The 21,921-nt window shown below is 49.8% G+C and overlaps 1 protein-coding gene and 1 long non-coding RNA gene across 3 annotated transcripts; one reads left to right on the forward strand and one right to left on the reverse strand.

The window, feature by feature from the left end:
* Nucleotides 1–2,133: 2,133 nt before the first annotated feature.
* Nucleotides 2,134–6,955, reverse strand: LOC112301011 (uncharacterized). 2 transcript variants are annotated; one of them, XR_008426135.2, is made up of 3 exons: nucleotides 6,759–6,955; nucleotides 2,983–3,060; nucleotides 2,134–2,598 (listed from the first exon to the last, which is right to left on the reverse strand). It is a non-coding gene; the product is annotated as an uncharacterized lncRNA (long non-coding RNA). The 2 variants fall into 2 exon arrangements; XR_002974446.4 differs by lacking the exon at nucleotides 6,759–6,955 and adding an exon at nucleotides 4,370–6,752.
* Nucleotides 6,956–7,961: 1,006 nt separating this feature from the next.
* On the forward strand, nucleotides 7,962–10,436 carry HES1 (hes family bHLH transcription factor 1). The gene is made up of 4 exons (XM_053918221.2): nucleotides 7,962–8,312; nucleotides 8,456–8,551; nucleotides 8,782–8,869; nucleotides 9,514–10,436. The coding sequence occupies exons 1-4, from the start codon at nucleotides 8,205–8,207 to the stop codon at nucleotides 10,062–10,064; spliced, it is 843 nt and encodes a 280-aa protein (XP_053774196.1). The 5' UTR covers nucleotides 7,962–8,204; the 3' UTR covers nucleotides 10,065–10,436.
* Nucleotides 10,437–21,921: the final 11,485 nt, after the last annotated feature.

Here is a 21,921-nt window from a genome sequence, read left to right on the forward strand (position 1 = left end):
GATTACTAATATTCTATACCAAGTTGTCCCCTCTGTTCCAGTTTCTGGAAATCTTGTTGCCTGTGGCTGAGAAAGAAAAGTGTGTTCTCTCCTGGCCTCTCATCTCCCTGCCCAGCTTGTCTCTAGAGTACTACTTTCCAGAAAGCTGATCTATCCTATACCTTGTGACCCCAGTAGCCCAGGGCCCAGCCAAATGTCTCCCGGACTGATCACTTGAATCTTCTCTCTCCTTCCCCAGGCTTCCCACCAAACTTCCTTTGAGGCTATATACGACAAAATGCCTTAATGGACTAAAAAGTGCCTTGTCGACTGTCAAGTACTACAAAGCAGGGAAACAGGTACCTCCAACTCCGAGGAAGAGACCAGAAGGTCCCAACCAAGCTAGAATTCACCAGAATTCTAGAACTAAGCTGCAGTTGTGGCAGCTGCCTAGCACTTCTTCGTTCATGCTGTTCCCTAAGCCTGATGTCTAAAAGGAGAATATATATTTCACATGCAAATACCATTTATCAACCACTTGGAAAATCCCTTACATTTCTCACCTTTCCTTCTGTTAAATGTGAAGTCAACCAGCAGCTTGATGTGATCATGCTCCAATGCCTTCCCCACATTAGCATCATGCCTCCTCCGGTCCTAACAAAAGCTTAGTATTGATGGAACACAGATTCAAGGGCTGGAAATATTCTCTCCCCCAATCTCCCTTTCAGAGCACAAATAAGGGAAATAGGTTGGCAATTGTAAGAATGCAGAGATGATATGTGGCATGGCTTGGCTTGGTTTGGTTGAAGGAGAGACAGGCTGACTAACTATTCTGTGTGGCCCCTGCAAGTGGCTTTCTATCTCCTGGAACTCAGAAATCAAGATCTCTTCTTTTCCTGAGGTTAGAGTGATGAGCAAATCCAAGAGAGAGTCACAATGCAGCAAGCCTGGAATTTAGCCATGTCTGTACTGGGCATATTCTATCATACCACCAAAATCCCTCACCAGCATGTAGCTCAACCGGAAAACCTTTTGGTGGTAATGTTAATCATTTGCTATAGATATTTCAAAATGTTCTCATATAGATATAGTGAGGCGAGTTTCTAGACTGCTGGGCAGGAAACCCGAGACTTTTCTGGTTTTGCTATACCCTCTCCTGGGAGATTGCTTGACCTTGAGCAAGTCACTTCTTCCTGGGCTCAATTTTCCAGTGCATTCAATGAGTATGCCAATTTAGCCACCTTTTAGGTCCTTTCTGCCTTTCCCTCCCCTTTCCTCTAAGCTGAGAGATAATGCAAAGATAATAATGATGGTGATTTTTAAATAAAATGTTACATACATTCATTCTGTTTTACTTTTAGGCCCTAAGTTTTACCTAAACAGTTTTCCTGGATGGCTGTTTTTTTGAGAAATTTGATCTGTTATCACCATGTGAGCAACTATCAGCAAGCCAAACAAATGCGCGTCCTGGATTCAAAGGGACTGGGCTTTGCCCCACCCTCCTGAGCCTTCCAGGGGCCCCCACAGGCACAAGCCTGGGTGTAGTTCTCAGCCTTTTATACACAAGGGTACAAGTCGGATCCCTCCAGAATGGCCTCTGGCATCCCTGGCTCGCAGGCTTGCCTCACTGCAGTGCTGCTCAAAGGGCAAAAGGTGAGCCAAGGGCACATTTAGACCCTTCCCACCAGGCTGCTGTGGCCAGGCCAAACGTGGGAGTTAAGGGCGTCCTGCCCCCATCCCACGGGGAAAGGTTTTCTTGGCAAGCACTCTCTTACAGAGCCCACTGGAAAGTGCACATTCCCGTGGTCTCACTGGCTCTAGTCAAGTTTTCCAAGAGGCGGTGAGGGTGGCTGGAAGCACGACAGGCTGCTGTTAGCCAATGTTGAAAGATTCTGCCTTCCGCCTCCACCCCCAGTTTGCAGTCCGAGGTCTCAGCTTGGCCAAGAACCAACTAGGCAGTTCTGTTCAGAAGGTGGAACGCAGAGTTGCAGTTGTTTGTAATGCCTCTGCCTGGCAAGCAGGACTCTTGCTCCCAAGTTCCAGGGAATCCTCTTCTCTCCCTACATGCTTGGTTTTCTTGCTTATCCCTTTTGCCGCCCAAAATTTGGGTCCAGAGCAGCTACAGTGCCTCAGAATTAAGAGACAAAACAAGAGTTTTGGAAACTCACAGTGTCTTTATTAACATGTCTATTTTCAGTCCAGGTTTTGGTGGTCACCACAGGGCTAGCCACCCTAGTCTAACCGTACCCGGGACCACAGTACTGTGGTGTGATGGACAGAGCTCCCAGCTGGCTTCTGGCATAAGGTGCTGTGGACCCTCGTGCCAGACCGTTGCCTTCTATGAAGCTCAGTACCCCTGGTCAGTAGAGACTGTCTGGCTCAGTCCCCTCAATCTTTTGGGGTCACAAAATGCTTTGAAACTCTGTTGAAAGCTATTAACCCCTTCCTCAGGAAAAAAAAATAACACATTTGTTCATTCTTTCAAAAAGTATTCAAAGAGAGACAATTTTGAATTCCGTTCCATGGGCTTTATAGGCTCTCCAGGAGTTCATCCATGGACCTTAAGGTAGGACGTCCCGGTGATGGATTCTGCTGTGACGAACACATATGGACTCTTATCTAGAAGAATAATAACAATTCTAGTAAAGGATCATAAACTACCAGTCAGGCAGGTGCCAGAAAACGAAGGCACAGAGGCAGTCATTATGAAGGTGATCTTGGGCTTCCCTCCCCTTCCGGGTGCCCCCACCCACCCGTGCGGCACGTGTGCAGGCAAAGCCATGAGTACAACCGGCCTGAAATGTGCTGTTTCTGGGCACTCTGACTACAGGGAGCCGGCTGCAGCCCCGGAGAGAAGACAAACATCTCTTTTCTATCCGGGACTTTATTTTTCTCACGGTCTCTGAAAGGGCTGTGATCAGGTGATATGTGTGGGACTGCTCCCTGGTACAGGTGCGGAGCAGGTACCGAGGGGAGGAGAAAATCCGCCCAGTGTGTACTTACTCAAGGGCTCTTTCAATAGCTCTCCCAGGATAGTTCTTGGCAGGGCAGAGACCACGTCTCTGGCAGGCTGCAGGGAATCTGAGTGTGAGAAAGTCAGTCAAGCGGAGGAAAAGGGGGAAAAAAAAAAGCTGCAAGTCCTCAGGCAAAATACCTTTTTTTCTCCTTCTCTTGCTCTCTCTCCTTTCTGTAGCTTTAAACCAAACCCGCAAACCATTCCAATACCTCAGGACAAAGGGAACTCTCACTACAGATGCATTATTTATTTTACAGTTTAAAGCAAACAGGTAAAGCAATAAGACAGAGAGAGTTCTCCTTTTGGGGGGCAGAACGGGGAAGGAGAAAACTTACTGGGCATGACACAGTGGAAACTACACCTGGTGTGTGGCTGGTCTCGCAGTGGGATCAAAGAAATGAACGCTGACAAACAGGGTTCAATTTTCTCTTTGCTTTGAGAGAGAAAGGAGGATGACTGAAAAATAAAGGCTGCTCCGATATAAGAGGAGCCTTCCAAATCCAAAAGTCTCTTCTTGAGTTGAGGAGCTTAGTTCTCCATTTAAAAAGGGGTGGAGAGAGTGTCAACTTGGTGCTATTTTCAATGCCTATTTAGTCTGCAAGCACATTTGCAAAGGAACTTTCTTTTTAAATGGTTAGGGTGGAGGGCCAGTAACTTCCTGGGTTGTTTTTTGTTTGTTTGTTTGGCCCAGACACAAATTCATGGCAAATTTTTGGTTACTTGACTGACCCCTCTATCTAAATATGCGTGTATGCGAGCTATTTGCTCAATCTACCAGCCTAAGCACTCCTAAAGTGGCCATAAACGAGCTGCTGATTAACTATCTGACTGAAGGAGGCTGCTGTAGGAACAAGACCCTAACCTGACTATATTCAACATTCTCCACACACCTTTAAGGTGCCAAATCCTGAGGAGATGACCAAGTCAGATCCCCGCCCCCAAAAAGGCTCTTGGGCTAGAGGCTAGAAGAACTAGTCTCTAGAGGGCTAGAGGGTGGCATACCCAGCTAGCTAATTAGGGCCCAAGAGCAGACAGCAGCCAATGCCATAGCAGAGCTTACTGGAGGAACCGGCTCTCATAGTTTTGGGGGGAACCTACAAAGGGTTAACATGCTTCCCTGGGAAAAGTTTAGTTCCTTGGAAGAATCTGGGTCAGAGTATTTAGGCTGTTTTTAAAAGTCAGATGCTAAGCAGAAGCATTTTGAGAACCTTGCAAAGTCTGCATGGCAGAGAGGAGAGTAACTTCATAGGCTCATCACCTTTCACCAAGAGGATTTTAAACACACGGGAAAACTCTACTATTTTCAAAAGCAACAGACAATATTCTGTCATCACCACTTTTCCATCTGTTTAAAATAAGAAAGAAAAGTCCTACCCCACTGGCCCAGGTTGCAGGTCAACAAAGGAGGCGTTGTTCATCATTTCTTCAGAACATGACAGGGCACAGCCCACTCAGTATGTTAAGAAAACACACACACACACACACACACAATCCCAGAGAGTAACCCAAGGGGCAAGAGTGAGTAAATCAAGCCTGCAATGAGCTAAGATTTGGCTGCAGACTTCAGGGCTGTCCTGGAAGGTGGAAATGAGACTTGGAAGGTAAATACGGTCAAAGTCACAATGATTCCTTAGTTAGACTCCAAGTTGCAGGGATACATTGCATGAAAGGATAGGCAGGTTTCTGCTGCACTTGGATCATTGGACAATGTACAGTCAATGCCCACGTGAGCTGGTTGTGGGCAGCTGCTTCCGGGTGAGTATCAGCCTACACCTGTCACTTAGGAACCTTCTTTACAGGAACCTCCTAACTAGGCTGACTCCAAAGCCTGCAACTCACTCTCCACATTTTTGCCAGAGCCATCTTTCTACAGAACTCTTATCCCTTCTCTGCTCAAGAGCATTTCATAGCTCTCCATTGTCTAAAGTCCGAAGTCCTTTTAGCAAAATGTCTAAGGATCTTGTGACATGGCTTCAAGACTCCTCCTTCAGTCCCTTCTTATACTCCTGCCAGCCACACACCCTGGTCTCCATATCATGTCCCTGAATGAGGACCTCAAGTTCCACAGTCAACACCTTCTACGCCATGTCCCTGCTGGGTACTCTCATGGTCCCCAGCCCCTTGACATTTCCAATGCCTCAAACCCTATTTTTTAAGATACAAAGCACAGACAACTTCCTCCAGGAAGTTTTCCAGGACATCCCAACCTATGTGTAATTTAATTATCCTAAACCTCCCCAGCCTTTTAATTCTATGCAGACACCTAACTGTCTCGATTGAACCTAGGAGATACCAGAGGAACATACTGAGAAATAGATGTTAGCTGCACTTATAACATCTCTAGTCTGTGGGCTTCCTGAGGGCAATAACTATCTTACTCATCCCTGTATTCCCCAAGTAGGCCAATTGCTGCCCATACAGGTATGCTTTAGTGTTTCCCTTAGATTCTCCTGATCTCTCTGGCCATCATCATCTAAGCCCTAATAGAAGGGAATAGTAGAGGAATACTTAATCATCAATCAGAAAATCAGGGTTTGTCTGCCTCCAGAGGTGACTGGAAACTCCTTGTAGGCTGTCACTGTATCTCTCAACGTGGTAACCCCGGAGTTTAACAGTGTTTGGCATAGCGGCGTTTCATAACGAAAGAAAAAGAGGGGCTTGCACAAGGTCACCCAGAATCAGGAACCACTTAATCGCATCAGGGAGGAGATCTGGTGAAATCATTTACAACATTATCTCAGTGGGGAGCTCGGAGGAAGGAAGGAATGAAGTGTCTGAGAAATGTGTGCCAGGCCTTCAGCAGCCTCCAAGCCTGGGGAAGGGGAGGGGGAGGAGGAAGGGGCGACATCAAACGAGACGCCTAGGCTGCCCCTGAGCTTCGCGCTGCGCTGCCGGGAGGCGGGAAGGGCACAGGGGGTGGACGACCCGGGCAGCCAAGCTGGAGGGAGGGAGAGCGGCAGCGGTGGCGGCCGGCTGGCCCGCCGGGCCAGTGCGCGTCGCCCGCCCTGCGCGGCAAATCCCCCAGGGAGGCCGCCGCCAGAGCCCTGGCGCTCCCGGCCCGGCGCCCGCCACGTGGCACCCGGCGGCGGCGGCGGCGGCGGCTCCTCCCGGCGCGCGGCCTGGGCAGCCGGCAGCACGCAGCCGCCCGCGCCGCCCGCCTCCTCCCGGCCGCCCGCCGGCGGCCTCCCGGGTGCAGTGAGGGGGAGCTGCCCGGCTACCCTGGACCCCGGGAAGAGGCGGGTGGCGCGAAGCCGCTTTAACCGCAGTCGCCAAGCTGAGGCTGGAGGCTGACCCGGCCGCTTCCTAAGTGCGGTCAGGCATCTCGTGACCGCGGCGGGCGCCGAGGCCCCGCGGGGGGAAGGAAGGAGGGCTGGCGGGGCAAGGAGCAAACAAGAAGGCCCCTACCCACCCCCATCCCGGGCTGTCGCTAGTGAAGCTTTCGGTCGAGTTAAACCCCAAGCCTGAAATGTGGGGTGGAGTGGGGGTTGGAATAATTCCCCACTCTCCACCCTGGGGCGTGCGCTCCCCGCCCGGAAGGGCTGACCTTGGCGTGGGGGAGGAGAGGATGAAGGGTGGCAAGCGCCGGGGCTCTGCTCCCAGCCCGCCGCCCCCTCGGATTCCTGGCCCGGCGGGGGCTGGAGGAGGGGGCCCCCCGGACACACACACATACACACACACCCCACACGCAGCGCGCGCCAATGAGCCCGGGCCAGGGGCAGTGGGCGGAGTTTTCCCAGGCTCAAGCACAGCAGCTGCTATTTACCTTCTTGGCTTCTCCCGGGGACCAGGAACCAGCCCCCGCGCTCCGCCGCCCGCCGCCGCCCCCCGCCTCCCTGCCCCCGGGGCGCGCTCACACACACTCACACACGCACGCACACACACATCCTCCCGGCCCGGCCGCAGCCGCGGCGGCAATAAAACATCCTGGCACGTGCTCCGGCTCCAGGCGCGCCCTCGCCGGCCGGCTGATGTCAAACTGCAGCTCGGCTGGTGTAGCTCTTAAAGGGCCCGCGCACGTCGGGTGCCAACACTGCACCCTCCTCCCGCGGGGCGAGAATGAGGGAAAAGGCTGCCTCGTGACCTGCCACCTCTAAGTGCCACAGAACAGAGAGCCTGCGGGTGGGAAAGGAAAGGGTGGCGAGGGCGCGCTTGCGTCCTTGAGGCATTGCCATCAAAGTCCCCCTTGTTCATCTTTCATTTGAAATTCTGTTTTCTTACTGCCCAGTTGGACATTATTCTGATTGTTTCCTGGGGAAGCGGGGGGAGGGGGTCGGTCCAAGCCCCAACTCCTGAAGAGGAATGAGGGGCGGGGATCAAAAACCACCTTGCTCTGAACAACCTGCAAATATAAGGTGAAGGCATTCTTTTTTTCCTTTTCTGCATACAAAAAAGAAAAAGGAATTTTTTTGTCCTTTTCCTGCATGATCGACTTTCATTATCCCCCCTCCAATGTATAGTCTGAGCGGGAAATAACTTACAAGTTTCGGTAACTCACACCCTTGCACACGTTCCTCCTGTTCTTTTAACCATTGCAAGTATAATCTTTTAGCTCTTTCTAAACCTTAAAAAATATTTTTCAAATGAACTTATTTTAGCGTCAAAGCAGCTCTAGTAGCTCTATTACACATCTGAAAGGAAATAACGAGCAAAGGCCCTAGCCCCCAAAGAAATAAACTAGACTAGAGCAAAATCAATGCCGAAAATATCCTGCCTAAAGCAAAGCCCAGCAGGGATAATACCAAAGGGTTAAAATCCTTTTGATTGACGTTGTAGCCTCCGGTGCCCCGGGCTCAGGCGCGCGCCATTGGCCGCCAGGCCTTGTGCCTGGCGGCCAATGGGGGGGCGCGGTCCACGAGCGGTGCCGCGTGTCTCCTCCTCCCATTGGCTGAAAGTTACTGTGGGAAAGAAAGTTTGGGAAGTTTCACACGAGCCGTTCGCGTGCAGTCCCAGATATATATAGAGGCCGCCAGGGCCTGGGGATCACACAGGATCCGGAGCTGGTGCTGATAACAGCGGAATCCCCTATCTACCTCTCTCCTTGGTCCTGGAATAGCGCTACGATTACCAAGTAGCCATAAGATATTATAATAAACTGTCAGCACTTGCTCAGTAGTTTTGTGACAGTCTCGAGTAAAAGGGACATAAAACAATTTTTTTGTTTGAAGGACTCCAAAAGTAAAATTCTCTAGGGACTAAAAAAATCAACAAAATGCCAGCTGATATAATGGAGAAAAATTCCTCGTCCCCGGTGGCTGCTACTCCAGCCAGTGTCAACACGACACCGGATAAACCAAAGACAGCATCTGAGCACAGAAAGGTAAGGGCAGTACCTGTATCTCTTTGCAGCCCCAGCAAATTAAGCCGGGGTTGGGGGGTCTTTTATCCCTAAAAATCCCCGGTGGTGAAATGGCAGGTCCCGTGGAAACTCGGGGCTCTTATTATTTTTTAATTTCTTTACAGTCATCAAAGCCTATCATGGAAAAAAGACGAAGAGCAAGAATAAATGAAAGTCTGAGCCAGCTGAAAACATTGATTTTGGATGCTCTTAAGAAAGATGTAAGTGGATAATGCTGCTTTATTTTCAATTCAAAAAATGAAATACTATTTCTCGGGTACAAAGAATGAAATCGGTGGATCTTCCCCGCCAGCACGACGTATTCTGAGGCGGGAGAGCCGGTCCCCTTTAGCTGGGGTCGGGGGAGGTCGGCGCCATGGGAGGGACCCCCAGCACTCTGAGGCTGCTGGTAGGGGTCTCACTTGCCTTTCTTGCCTCCTCTTCTGTGCAGAGCTCGAGGCATTCCAAACTGGAGAAAGCAGACATTCTGGAAATGACAGTGAAGCACCTCCGGAACCTGCAGCGGGCACAGATGACGGGTGAGGGCAGCTTGCCGCGTCCCCCTCTGCGGGCGTCCTTCTAGCCCGGCGGTGATTTCTTCCAGACTTCCGCCGTGGTTGTGAGAGGCATTCAGCTACATTTTACAGCCTTGGCTCACGCTTACGTTCCCACGGTCTGGGGCTTATTTATAGCCACAACTCCAAGTTGTTACTGTTCCGGAAAGGGAGGGAGAGTGGTTGCAGCGGCGAGGGCGGCGGGCAGCTTGGCAGTGGGGAAAGCGGGTGGGAGCAAAGGACTTAGAACTGTGGCAGTTTTGAGCTACGTAGAGCCTGAGGGTCTTCTGGTTTAGCACTCCCTCCTCCCTCATTAACAGAAGGGGAAGTGAGGTTCGTTTGGCGGGGAAGGGCATTACCCAAGGTCACATCGCACGCTCTGTGGGGAGCACATCTAGGGCTGAGGTCGGTTTAAATCGAACGACTGGGAATGGAGAGGAGCGCCGCGGCTTAAGTCGCCGAGGTAGTGTGTACTAGTGCAGGGTTTTACTAAACCCACTCGCCCTAGCCGGAGGCAGTTCTGCGACCCAGTGGCCAGGGAGGCGCACCGCGGGGACCTCCCAGGGCGGAGGCAGTGGCCTCGGGGCCGGGGCCTTTCGTTGACCCATCTGTATCCTTCTGGCCTGCAGCCGCGCTAAGCACAGACCCGAGCGTTCTGGGGAAGTACCGCGCGGGTTTCAGCGAGTGCATGAACGAGGTGACCCGCTTCCTGTCCACGTGCGAGGGCGTTAACACCGAGGTGCGCACCCGGCTGCTTGGCCACTTGGCCAACTGCATGACCCAGATCAACGCCATGACCTACCCGGGGCAGCCGCACCCGGTCTTGCAAGCGCCGCCACCGCCCCCGCCAGGACCCGGCGGTCCGCAGCACGCGCCGTTCGCGCCGCCGCCTCCGTTGGTGCCCATACCCGGGGGCGCGGCGCCCCCTCCCGGCGGCGCGCCCTGCAAGCTGGGCAGCCCGGCTGGAGAGGCGGCTAAGGTGTTCGGTGGCTTCCAGGTGGTGCCGGCTCCTGACGGCCAATTTGCCTTCCTCATCCCCAATGGGGCCTTCGCTCACAGTGGTCCCGTCATCCCAGTTTACACCAGCAACAGTGGGACCTCTGTGGGGCCCAACGCAGTGTCGCCTTCCAGCGGCCCTTCGCTCACGGCGGACTCCATGTGGAGGCCCTGGCGGAACTGAGGGGCTCAGGATACCCCTCCCCCAAACTCCCCAACCCCCCTCTTTCTTCCCTTGTGACACTAAACAGGAACTTGGATTCTGGGAGAGAAGAGGACTTGTGATTAAGTGGTTACTTTGTTTTTTTTTAATTTCTAAAAAGTTACTTTTTTGTAGAGAGCTGTATTAAGTGACTGACCATGCACTATATTTGTATATATTTTATATGTTCATATTGGATTGCGCCTTTGTATTATAAAAGTTCAGATGACATTTCGTTTTTTACACGAGATTTCTTTTTTATGTGATGCCAAAGATGTTTGAAAATGCTCTTAAAATATCTTCCTTTGGGGAAGTTTATTTGAGAAAATATAATAAAAGAAAAAAGTGAATGCTTTTATGTCTTAAAACTGATTATTTCAGAATATATAAAAAAAGTTCATGGCAGAATTTGAATTACATGTAATCTGAGAATTCAGGAGTTGGCTCTTGTTATTCAAAGAACATTTTTTAAAAAATATTTCACCATGGACCATATTCCATTTAATTTGCAAGAACCCATCTGATAAGACTTCTGATCAATTTGTGGTAAATCTTTGAAAGGATTTCAAACATTTACTTACAGGTGTGTGGGTCATTCAGTGTACTTGCTCCTTCCGAGGAAGGTTGAACAGGACTGAAGTTACAGGATCTGGTACCATTGCCCAGGTCACATTAAGGGAGGCTCCTGAGCATTACTCCCCTGGGGTAGATCACAAACATCCAAAGGAAAAACACTTAACTGCTACAGCCTCCAACCTTCAAGGGTTAGGGCCTTCCTTTAATTAGCCAGTCCTTAGGTTCAGCTAGACATTCCCTTGTACCAGCATCCAGAAGTTTGAACTGCCTCTCTGCACCTTCTTCAAGCAAGCTGAGAAGGTCAACAGATTCCTTCTGCCAAGGGACAGCTAGTTAAGACTCCCATGTGGAGCCAGAGTCCAGATGATTAACACCAGAAATATGTTTTTGATAAGTTTCTGTGCTTGGCTCTAATAGAGAAAGTATGTGGGGGCTGAGCTGGCAGGCACACAGGCCATCTTCCCCCTTTTAATACAAACAGCAAGCGACCCCTTCCCTTGGTCATGCCCCATTTCCAGGCAAGATGTGGGCTCCAGATAGGAGCAAAAGGCTTGTCTCGGGTTTCAGCTCACATAACCCTCCTTAACAAGTCCTAACTCAAAGCGGACAGCTTTAAACTGTGCCAGGATCTGCAGGGAATTTCTTCCAAATCCCATCACAAAGGCTTGTCAGATTTTGTCAGATTTGGCCAGGTGTTTGACTGCATCCAGGTGTTGGGGAAATGAAAACCACGAGCCCTACGAGACCAGACACATCAGCCGCGCTGTGGGTCTGGCGGGCGCGCCCTCCTCCCTCACCGCCGGCCAGCCCTCCCCCCTGCCAGGCCCCTCCCGCCGGCCTCCTCTCACTCCCCCTACCCCCCTTCCTTTAGAACGGCTTCTGGGAGGAGAAGGATGAGGCGGGAGAGATCAATCTTTGAAGCCTTCCCAACAAAGATAAAGCCAACGATTTTCTGTCTTGTTTCAAAAGCGTTACCTCTCCCCTGCCTGATCTGGCCTTTCCCACAGGCCAGTGTGGAGAGCAGCTCTATCACAGGAATGATCTAGCAGACAGCACTTAGTTTTCTACTCAGGTACCTTCCGCCCAGCTTCAGACGCAGAGGGAGAGGTTTAAAAGATACCTTTTCAAATGTGGCTCCTACTTGCCTCATTTTGTGTGTGTGAAGGGAGTCCAACACACCCTCCTTCCAAAGAAATACACATACACACACTTCTTTATCATATTTTTGCAAGACTTCCCCTGTTTAAACACACACATAATAACAATTGCTCTATTAAGACGCCCAAACCAAGCTCAAATACTTCATTTGGTAAACCTAGCCTCTGTCCCCTCTAGAAGACCTTAACTGTCCTGGCAGCAATAATGGAGACATCGAGTCTCATTTTTATAAAAGTACATTTATATTCTTAAAAACTCACACACGCCAGTGCAGTCTCTATACCAACTTTAAACTAAGTCTCTTTGTCTTTCCCTGTGCAGAGAAAAAGTGAATTTTTATTAGTATCAACAGTACACAGGTATCTTGGGAGCCGAGTAATAAATTTAAGGAAAAGAAGTAAACATTTGTCCATTAGAAAATAATTGGTAGTTTAAAAGTGGTCTTTCTCCTGAAATATAGGTTTAGATTACTAGACATTTGTTTCTCTACAATATGGGGAAAAGGGGAGACCCTAGGCCCCAAATGGGGATTTTTCAGGCTCTTGTGCCACCTATGCCACTAAACTCACTGTGTCACTTTGAATGAGTCATTTCCCTTCTCGGGGACAATTCTACATCTGTACAATGAGTGGGTTTATTTCTAAGTCTTTGTGCCCTCCTGCACCCAGGCTGTTCCTGGAGTCATTAGCTGGGGGAGAGGCAAAGCTTCAAAGACGACTTCAATCCTGCCCCACCCTCACCCGGATCCCTGGGACCTGGACTAATTATACCGCCTCGGGACACACCCAGCAGCCCCCTCCCTCGCCCCCCGCAGTGCCGATGGCTCCTGAAGATAAGGCAAAATTCCCCGGGCGTCTGCGGGTGGGCCGCGGGCTTCGGCCGCCTGTCGCATTAGCCTCTCAATGGGGACCCTCCGGGGCTCCGGCCCCCTTAGTCCCCAGCATCCGGGCAGGAAAGGCACTGAAGTGGAAGAGGGGTTCTTCTCAGTCCAGAAGGGAACATGCCCCAAATGGTGAATAAGCGCGACGCGGAGGTGCGCCCCCTCCTCGCTCCCGATTCCACCCCCCGTGTTTCCGCAGTGGGGATCCAGGGGTTAAAGCTGGACCCCCTCAGCGTCACCACCGTCCCGGGAAACCTGTCATTAAAGTCAATTAACTTTTCCCACACCCCTTGGCCGGCAACAACTCGCTGCTAGCTTCCTCCCCGGCTCCTAAGTGCAACCAGATGGGCGGCCGAGCTACCCCCGCCGCGCGCCCGCCGGGGCGGCCCGGGGGTTCCAGGGAGGCCGCCGGGGCCCGCGGCCCGGGCGGGAGCAGGCCAGGGCGGCCACGCCGGGCCAGCCCCGGCGGCCCTGCGGCCAAGGTGGTTTGCTTAGCAGGCCCGGCTGCTTTCTGGCAGGAAATGAATAGCTCCCAGATGAGCTCAGGCAACCTGAGAGGTCGTGAGAACGGCGCGAACCCCCGCCTGTGCAGCCGGCAGCCTGCCAGGCCGCGGGGGGAGCGGGCGGCGGCGGCGGCGGGAGGCCGGGAGGCCCGGCGGGCGGGCGGGCGGGCGGCGGCGGGGGGGAGGAGGGAGGAGGGAGCCGCTGACACACGAGCCCGCGCCCGCTCCCGCTGACAGGCAGGCAGCCGCCCGCGCCCGGCCGCCTCCCCCGCTTCCCCCGCCCCAGGCCCCAGCGCCTCCCAAGCAGCAGGCCCGAGCCGCAGAAATGCGGCCGCTCGGCCCCGCCGGGGCCTGGGGGTGGGGCGGCCTGCCAGTGTTTTTCCAGTTCTCCCGGTAGCTCCGGGCCGCATTTAGAAGCCGGGAAACTGGGCGGAGGCCAGTGTCAGAGCACCAGAGGCCCTCGCGGCCTGCAGAGCGCTGCCAGGGCTCAGGCCAGGCCTGGGCGGGAGTAGGCAGGGAGGGTGGGGGCCAGGACAAGGGCATCCCAGCCCACAGAGTCATCCCAAAATAGACAGTGTCACCAGACAGCAGCTCTGGACACCTCAGAACAAGAACCTCATTTCTCAAAACCCGAGCACCTACTAGGTGCCCAGCAAGCCCTGACACAGCCAGTCATTCCAACACAGCCCCTGCCTTTGCAGAGCTCTCAGTTTAGCTGGGGAAAGACTCAAGTGACTCATCCCGGGCACGACGTGGTAAGTGCCAAAGGTGAAGTTTAAACAAAGAGCACCTCAGCACAGAGATTAACTCTGATTTGAGAGGAAACCAGGTAAGTTTTTCAGAGTTGACACTTGAAGCCGAGAGATGAAAGATGAGCTCAACAGGAAGAGATAGGAATGGGAAGGTGAAGGAAAACGCAAATAGGTCCAGTTCGGGGAAATGAAATTTGGGGAAGTTTGCTTGTGATATATTTCAAATTTCAAATACATAAAATGGCTTAGAGATCAAAAAGAGAAGGGTAAGTTGTCTGCATCAGACCTTGGCTTTGTGCAATATAGCGTAGGGGTTAAAAGCACATAATATGGCTTCTGATTGCTTAGGTTGTAAAACCAAGGCAAATTACTTCACTTCTCTGGGCCTCAGCTTTGTAACTGTGCCACACTCGGAACTTCGGGCTCTTCAGGTTGTGTTTCATAGGGTGTGAGGATGAAACGGGTAAATGCTCATAAAACATTTAAAAAAAAGAATGGTGCTTGGCACGTAAGCCCTCAGTATGTGTCAGCTGTTAGGATTTCTAAAGAACCATGGTGAAGTTTGTTCATCAAACAAGAAAGCCAGCCCCGGTCTTTGCCGGGTCGTTTCAGGACCTGCTTGTAATTGCACCAGGCCTCATGTGAAAGCATCACTGCTTCTTCCTTAGTATCTGAATCTCATGTATTCATTCCATAATTATTGGACCGGGAGAAGAAAGGCAGGATCTCTGTAGCTGTAAAGCTCTCAATCTAGTAGGCAAGACAGACTAGTAAAAAAAAAAAAAAAAGGAACTACTCTGTGTCAAGTGCCATAAAAGAGTAGTGTGGTGTGTATGGTGGTACAAAAGAAGGTCACACAGCATAACCGGTAACTTTTTGATCCCCCAAATCATAATGAGTCTTTGTGAATTTTTGCAACCACAGAAATTGCTGGGACAGTAAATAATTAGTCAAATTCCACCTGAGAAAAGTTATTGTCAAGTGGTTAATTTCAAGATTAATCATTTTACAATGCTAATATTTTCTGAGTCAGCATGTCACCTTGATGTGGTCAAGGAACTCGACCAGAGTCACAACATCCTGGCTGCAAATTGGTCACTACCTGTAAGGTGCTGAACAAGTCCCCATAAGTCTCCGACACCGTGAGAAGTTTAGACCGGAAGTCCTTTTCAACTCTACAGTCAGTGATGCTCTTTGCTTAGCATGCTTACATGTGCCTCTTACAGTTTTACACATGTTCTGTGGCTGTAAGAACCTATATTGGGCATATTTCAAAACTTTCAACCAAGTCCAAGGATGATTTTACAGCCAAGTATTTTCACCTGCAGTTAAAGAAGTAGAAACAGACCTGAGGGATGGACATTGTAGTTCCACTGTTGTAGGAAAATAGGTCACACGTAGGATTCTTTTTTTTAAAAAAGCTATTTTTAATGTATTTTTAGAGAGAGGGGAAAGGAGGGAGAAAAAGAGGAAGAGAGAGATCAATGCATGAGAAAAACAATTAGTTACCTCTCACTTGCCCCCAGCTGGGGACCTGGTCGGCACACAGGCATGTGCCCTGACTGGGAATCGCACCAGTGACCTTCCGGTCCTCAGGTTGGCACTCAGTCTACTGAGCCACACCACCCAGGGCAATACATTAGATTCTTGGAGATCTGCCATGTTAGTGAGAACTGTGCCTACTGTGTGGCACATCCAAGGAAGCCTGCATCGGACAGGATTTGCTCACAAATCTGATACCAAGACCCTATCCTTTGCTGTACTATCTTGTTATCTTATTTGGAAAACAGAATAACAAGAGTTAAAAATACCATCACTTTCCCTCTTCATACTGAAAAATGTCTTCCCCACCCCACCACCGCCTGCCCTGCCCCGCCTCCCCCCAGCCTTGCATTTGACCACTTCTTTCCTGAAAAGAGAATGTGATCTATTGCTATCAGGACTCTTTCCACTGAGGAAACATATTTCCCCAACTGGCTAGAGTTTTTCCACTGATGCACTTGCTGAATTAGTCTACTTGTACAAGAATGTCAGTCTGAGTTAGTGAGAACTCTGAATTTTAAATATCCAATAGGAAAAGCACTAAACTTTGCAAATACCTGTAGTGGGTCTGAATTCACAGTTTACAAAACCACTTGCTCTCATAAAACTAATGCATTAAATTCACTTAAAGAATGTATTTTTCTCAAGCAGGTTAAACATGGCTCTTGCCATATTATTTATACTACAAATCTTTCTTTAGGGTAAGAACAAGAGGAGCCATAATTGCAGTCCAAGTAAATAATCTCAGTCTGAGTTACGAGCCAGGCTTTCCTGTCACTATTCTTCTTATGTCTGGATATATTTTCAGTTGAAATTTGTCTTTGGTCAGGCAGGGATCAATGCATTTTTCCCCTGAGAATTGCAAGTATCACTTAATGAGAGTGATGTTCAGGAACACTATTTGTAACTTACTATTCGGTTATTCACAAATGTGATCCGGTTTCATGCTTAACTAACTACTGGTTTAGTCATCAATGGGAGACCTGAAATTTATAAATCCAGTTTCTAAAAAAAAAACAAAAAAAACCCCAGTCTAGAGAAAAACTACTGATATTGACAAATACCACCACCCATAACGTCATGGTTTCTGCCACGCAGTTCTCTTCCATCAGTTCTTACCTGAGCCATAAAATCTGTCTCTAAGGCATCGAAATGTAAAACAGGCATATTATTCCGTAACAGGGCCAGGAGAAGGCAAAGGCCATGTCAAATCAGTTTCAGAAGCAACTGCCATATGTGACATTAAGGGGTAAAAGTAAGTATAAAAGTGCTAAAGGCATTTCTTCATATTCGAGAATACCTAGTACATATCTAGGGTCAGGGATGGGATATAAAACTTCACACACCCCAGATTTGTGAAGAACAAATATTCTTCAGGACACAGGAATTGTTCCCTGTCTTCTGTCCCATAATTAGGACCCAGATGATTATTTTCATACAAATAGAATCTTTTAGGATCCAATAGGTATTTCTCTTAAAACTCTATAAAGCAAAGTAATTATGGAATTGGCCATTAATGCCTTGCAGGGGAGAGCAAGTCTCTAAAGAACCCTGAAACCAAAGACTTGTTTGTGCTATTTTTGTTTTCTTCATTTGGAGTTGGGGAGCGGGGTGAGACGGGGTGGCCCAGATTGGAGGGGGACATAATGCATGATCATGCAGAGAATTTCTGAGACTACTTTAGTGTGATCTCTTTGAGATTTCATTTTAATTTCAAAACAGGTAGTATCCATCCAAAGAAGAGATACTTTGAAACAGTTTAATGCTGGGAGCAATTCAAAAAGAATAACTTAAAGTGTTGTTTTTGCCTTAAATATTTGCATAGCTCCCATTTCAAAGACCTAAGGCTATCGTTGCATTTACACACCTACCCTGGCTTAAAAATAGAAGTTGACTTTTAAACAGTCCATTGTGTTGAGATACAGCAATCGGTTGCTAAACTGACACTGGGCTAAATTCAACTTAATTTTTAAAAAGCCATGTTTTCTTGTTTAACATAAAACCTCTAGCCACAGGTCCAGATCTCAGCTCCGTGCTTTCCCTAATCTGATGGGTCCCTCCTCAGACTTTTAACTGGACTCTGTGGAAACTCGTTCTGTTTTTAATAAATGCCGCTGTACCTGCAGTGTCCGTATGAACCCCCTCATTGCCTGGTTCTGCCTTTCTTTTGAGCCTGCTGGATCAATGACTGTTCAATTTCCCCATCCTGTGTGTGAGTAAGGTGGGGAGCAGCTATAGGGGCATGGGGGGTGTAGGTGCCTGGGTGGGGTACTATGAGCTGGGGTTTGCACCTGGGCCTATGGGGCACGGGCACCATGGACCAGGGAGTGCAGCAGGGGGCTGGAGCGTGAGGACATGTCTGCCTCCCCACGGCCTTGCTAAAACAGGGCTTCTCCTTCCTCCAGTCAAAACCTGTCCCCATGCCATCCAGCTCTCCCACTCATTAGCTTTTTGGTCCTTGTCATCCTCTGACTTCTCCCTTTGGCTTACCTTCACCTGGTTCTCTCTTTCTCTCCTTTCTCCGGGACAGTGCTCCATCAGGGCGGTGGCCCACAAAACATCTGCTTTTATTCCTGAATTTTCAACCTGCCTTACCTTTTCTACTTTTCTCCTCAGCATATAAACACACTTATTTCTCTACAGTTTTTGAGAGACAACGTCTCCAACCCTGGACCTCTCTCTACCTGCAACTTCTCTGCCGCCTTCTCACCGAGGACTCCTGAAATCTCGCTCACAGCCTGTACTGCCTCACGTCTCTGACGTCTACCCTTGAGGCAAGGCTTCTGTAACCACCTCTCCACTGACATGCTCTGGCCAGGGCCACTCAGTGAACAAACCAGATGATTACCTTCCTGTCCTTTCCCCTGCTGGCATGTGTGAGGTTTTGACCATGTGCAAAATCTATCCTTGAAATTTCCTACTTCCTTAGCCCCTGTGGTACCTCCTTCTCCTGACTTCTTCCAACCTCTCTGGCAACTTTTCAACATCCATCGTGGATTCTTTCCTTCTGCCCACTCCATGAAGGTCATGGTCCCTGAAACTCTGTACATCCTCTTTCTCTCGACACTCAGCCCCCCATGGCGGTGATCGGCATCTTCATGGAGAACACCGGTAAATCTGGTGTCTTCAGTCCGGAATTCTTTCCTGAGCCCCAAACCATGGACCCAACGGCTCCCAGGACATTTCTGCATGCAAGTCAGTATGTTTCAAACTCAATTCATGACCCTGGTTCCCATCACTACGAGGTACCTTACGCCTGTTTCCCACGCTCAATGTGTCTTTCTCAACTCTACCACCTGTCTTTCCCTGCAATCTCACAGGTCACCAGAAACTACCAGGCTTCCCTGTCTTCTGAATCTCAACCCCCATTGCCATTGCCTCTGTGCAGGAGTTGGGGGTTTTTGCTTTCACCTTCTCCAGACTGACCCCCTTGCCTTCAGTCTTGCTGCCTTCCAATCTATCAGTTGTGGTCCAGTCACACATCCAAACAATCATGCGGCTGTGAGAAAATTTCCAAAGGTTTCCTGTTACCTCCCAAACTGGAGAAACACGTGCAGTTTGCTTCTGGCCTTGCCTCCTGCCTTATTCCCTACGAGGAAGCCACATCCCATCCACGTTCCATCCACATGCAGAGCTGCTCCCGGGCCGGAGCCCTCCGTGCTCTACCTGGCATCTACCCCTTCCCACACACTGTCCCCGTGCTGGAAGTGTCCCGCTTCTTCCAGGGACACTCCCCTCCCCACACTACGTGTCTTTCAAAACACTGATCAGTTCACCTGCTTCCAGGGGCCCATCCTGATGGCTTCGGCTCCCTGCTCCCTGCTCCGATCTCTCCCCAGCCCTCCTGAGCCCTCCTGAGGCACATGACACAGCACTGATGATACTGGAGCATAGTGACTGTTAACCTGTCTTCCCCAACCCAGACTGTGCAAGTTCGGGCAGTGAAAGTGACGTATTCTTTCTATACTCCGGACACATGGCACAGTGCCTGCCATCCAGAAGTCACTCAGGAAGCTATATATATTACTAGTATAGTAAAAAGGAGGATGTTAATAAAAATAACAACTGGCATTTGAGTAAAACCTTAAGGTTCACTAAATGCCTTCATAAGCATCATCTCATTTGATCCCCAAATAATTGTTACCCTCGTGGCAAACATGGGTAATTAGTTTCAAAGTGGCTTGGCCAAGGGGACAGCTGGGAAGGTGGCAGAGGTGAGTCTCTGGAACTGACATACTGGCTGTAGTAACATACTTCCCTCATTCTCCGTGCGACTGGACAGGCCTGAGCCCACCTCTCTGAAGCCTACCAATCTGGTCACGTGATTTCCTCTTCCCTGCCACTGCCCAGGGCAAATAAGCCTGGACTCAGTCTCCACAGGCCCTGCACTTGTGCTGCAGATATAACCAGAACCAATGGGGAGCAGCTGAAATCTGTTCTCCTCACCCCTGCTTTGCGGCCTTAACACTCATAAATAAAATCTCTCAGGGCGTGCGAACTGCAGGGACTTTCCTTCTTCTTGTTTCCCAGTGGCATAGGAATTAATGCAGTCGAAGGCAAGCTCTTTTTTTTTTTAAACATAAAGATTAATGATCATCAGCACAAAAGAATTACCAAGAATTTTTCAGAATCACAAATTTTATAGTAAGAATGGGAAAATAAATCTTAAGAGAAAAGTATCAGGTTTTGAAGATCTTAACTGTGTGGCTGCTTTGAAAAAGAGCGGTCCTTTAATAGGTGAATGAGTGCCACCGTGACCCACAGAAACCAGTGGGTAAAAAGCACGTGAGGCCGTAGCAAGCGGTTCCGAAGCACCAGCTGTAGGAACGGACGGGCACACCAGCAAAGCCGACAATACGTGTGGCTATTTGCAATGAAATCAGTGCGGTCTCTGTAGCCAGTCATGGATTTTCCAGATATAATTTGTTTGGGCTTTTCTTTCCTGTCCGTGACTGCTGGTGTCTTGCATTCCAATTTTGTGATAAATCACAATGACCATGTATCACCTGAGGGGTTTCTTTAGAAGAGATGCTACAGTTTGTTCAGGGTACCTGCAGCTCAGGACGCAGCACCAGAGGTAAGGGGTGTTCTGTGCCAGCGTGGATCACTGACCCACAAAGCAGCTCCCAGTGCAGGCTGGCTGGTCAGTCACTCACTGGGGGTTAATGCAGTGCCTACTCTGGGCCAGACACTGTTCCAGGCACCAGAGTTTGTCCAACAGACAAGACAGGCAAGGCCTCAGCTCTCAGGCAGTACATGTTCCAACCATGGAGAAGAAAATAGAAAAGAAAATAAATAAGTGAAGGGCAGAATGTCAACTTAGGGTAAACCCCATAAAGAAAGTGAAGTGGGCTGCTGTGATAGAACAGGACTGAAGTGGGACTGGGGTCTAATTCAGAAGGGGTAGTCAGGGGAGGCCTCACTGAAGAGGAGACTCTTGAAGCCAAGAAGTCAAAGGAAGCAAGGACTCCACCTGATTTTGCAGGCCCAGTCAGTGGAGGTGGCAAATGGTACCTCTGGCCAGTCTGGGTCGTGTTTATAAATGGCCCACCGTGGGGCCCAGGGCCATAGTAGGGCCAGTGCCTTTGCTGCTGTTTTATGATAAATACAATTACTAAAAACTTCTGTACAGTTCACAAAGTACTTTAAAGATCTGAGGTAGATGCTAATTCAGAGATTACTCAATCAGCCCCTTTGTGGCCCCACCAAAGACATGGGGGTCTGGGGCAGTGGTGAGCTTCACATCAATTTGTTCATTCTATATCAGCGAAGCGTGAAAGGCCTTCAAGGGGCTCATAGTCCAGTGGGGGCCACAGTGTATGGATGACGGAGGAGGGAACGTGCTGAGAGCAGTCATCTCAAGACCCCACCTGGGTGTCACCAGGGGCTGAGCCAGGACTAGAACCCCAGGCTTCAGATGTCCAGTCTAGAATTTTATCTGCTTCAGTTCTTCTTTTCCCCCAAAATATCTCAGCTTTGTATTTACGTTTTCTTCCACCTGGTAAAACTTCCCCTGTCCCCAGCACCGTCTCCAGTCCACTTGGTTAGCAGCCGTCAGCTCTCACCTCAGACTCTACCTCCCCAGAAGCCTTGCCCCAGCCTCTTCCCTCTGAACATTTTTGTGGTGTTCTCACAATTTCCTGTGCCACCATTGGTCTTTCCCCCATCGGTCTGCTCATCCCATGGACTGAGAGCTTTCCTTCATGGCCACACTGTATCCTTAGGATGTTTACAATGCCTGGCACACTGTAGGCACTCAATAATGTTCTGTTGAATAAGTAGGCAAGTAAACAAATCTATTGAGCATATTGCACTCCCCCCGCACCCAGAGGCAACCTTTTTCTTTGCTTGTACTCCCTTCCTCTTCACCTCCCTCCCTTTCCTCCTTTTCCTACCTCTAGGCAGCGCCCCAGACCCCAGTGCACCTG

Source organism: Desmodus rotundus, chromosome 2 (genome assembly GCF_022682495.2).
Source record: "Desmodus rotundus isolate HL8 chromosome 2, HLdesRot8A.1, whole genome shotgun sequence".
Lineage (NCBI taxonomy): Eukaryota > Metazoa > Chordata > Mammalia > Chiroptera > Phyllostomidae > Desmodus > Desmodus rotundus.

Coding starts and splice junctions, on each gene's coding strand:
- HES1 (XM_053918221.2), top strand. CDS start 8,205: ATGCCAGCTGATATAATGGAGAAAAATTCCTCGTCCCCGGTGGCTGCT. Junction 8,552..8,781: donor TGGATGCTCTTAAGAAAGAT/GTAAGTGGATAA, acceptor TCTTCTGTGCAG/AGCTCGAGGCATTCCAAACT. Junction 8,870..9,513: donor GCAGCGGGCACAGATGACGG/GTGAGGGCAGCT, acceptor TCTGGCCTGCAG/CCGCGCTAAGCACAGACCCG.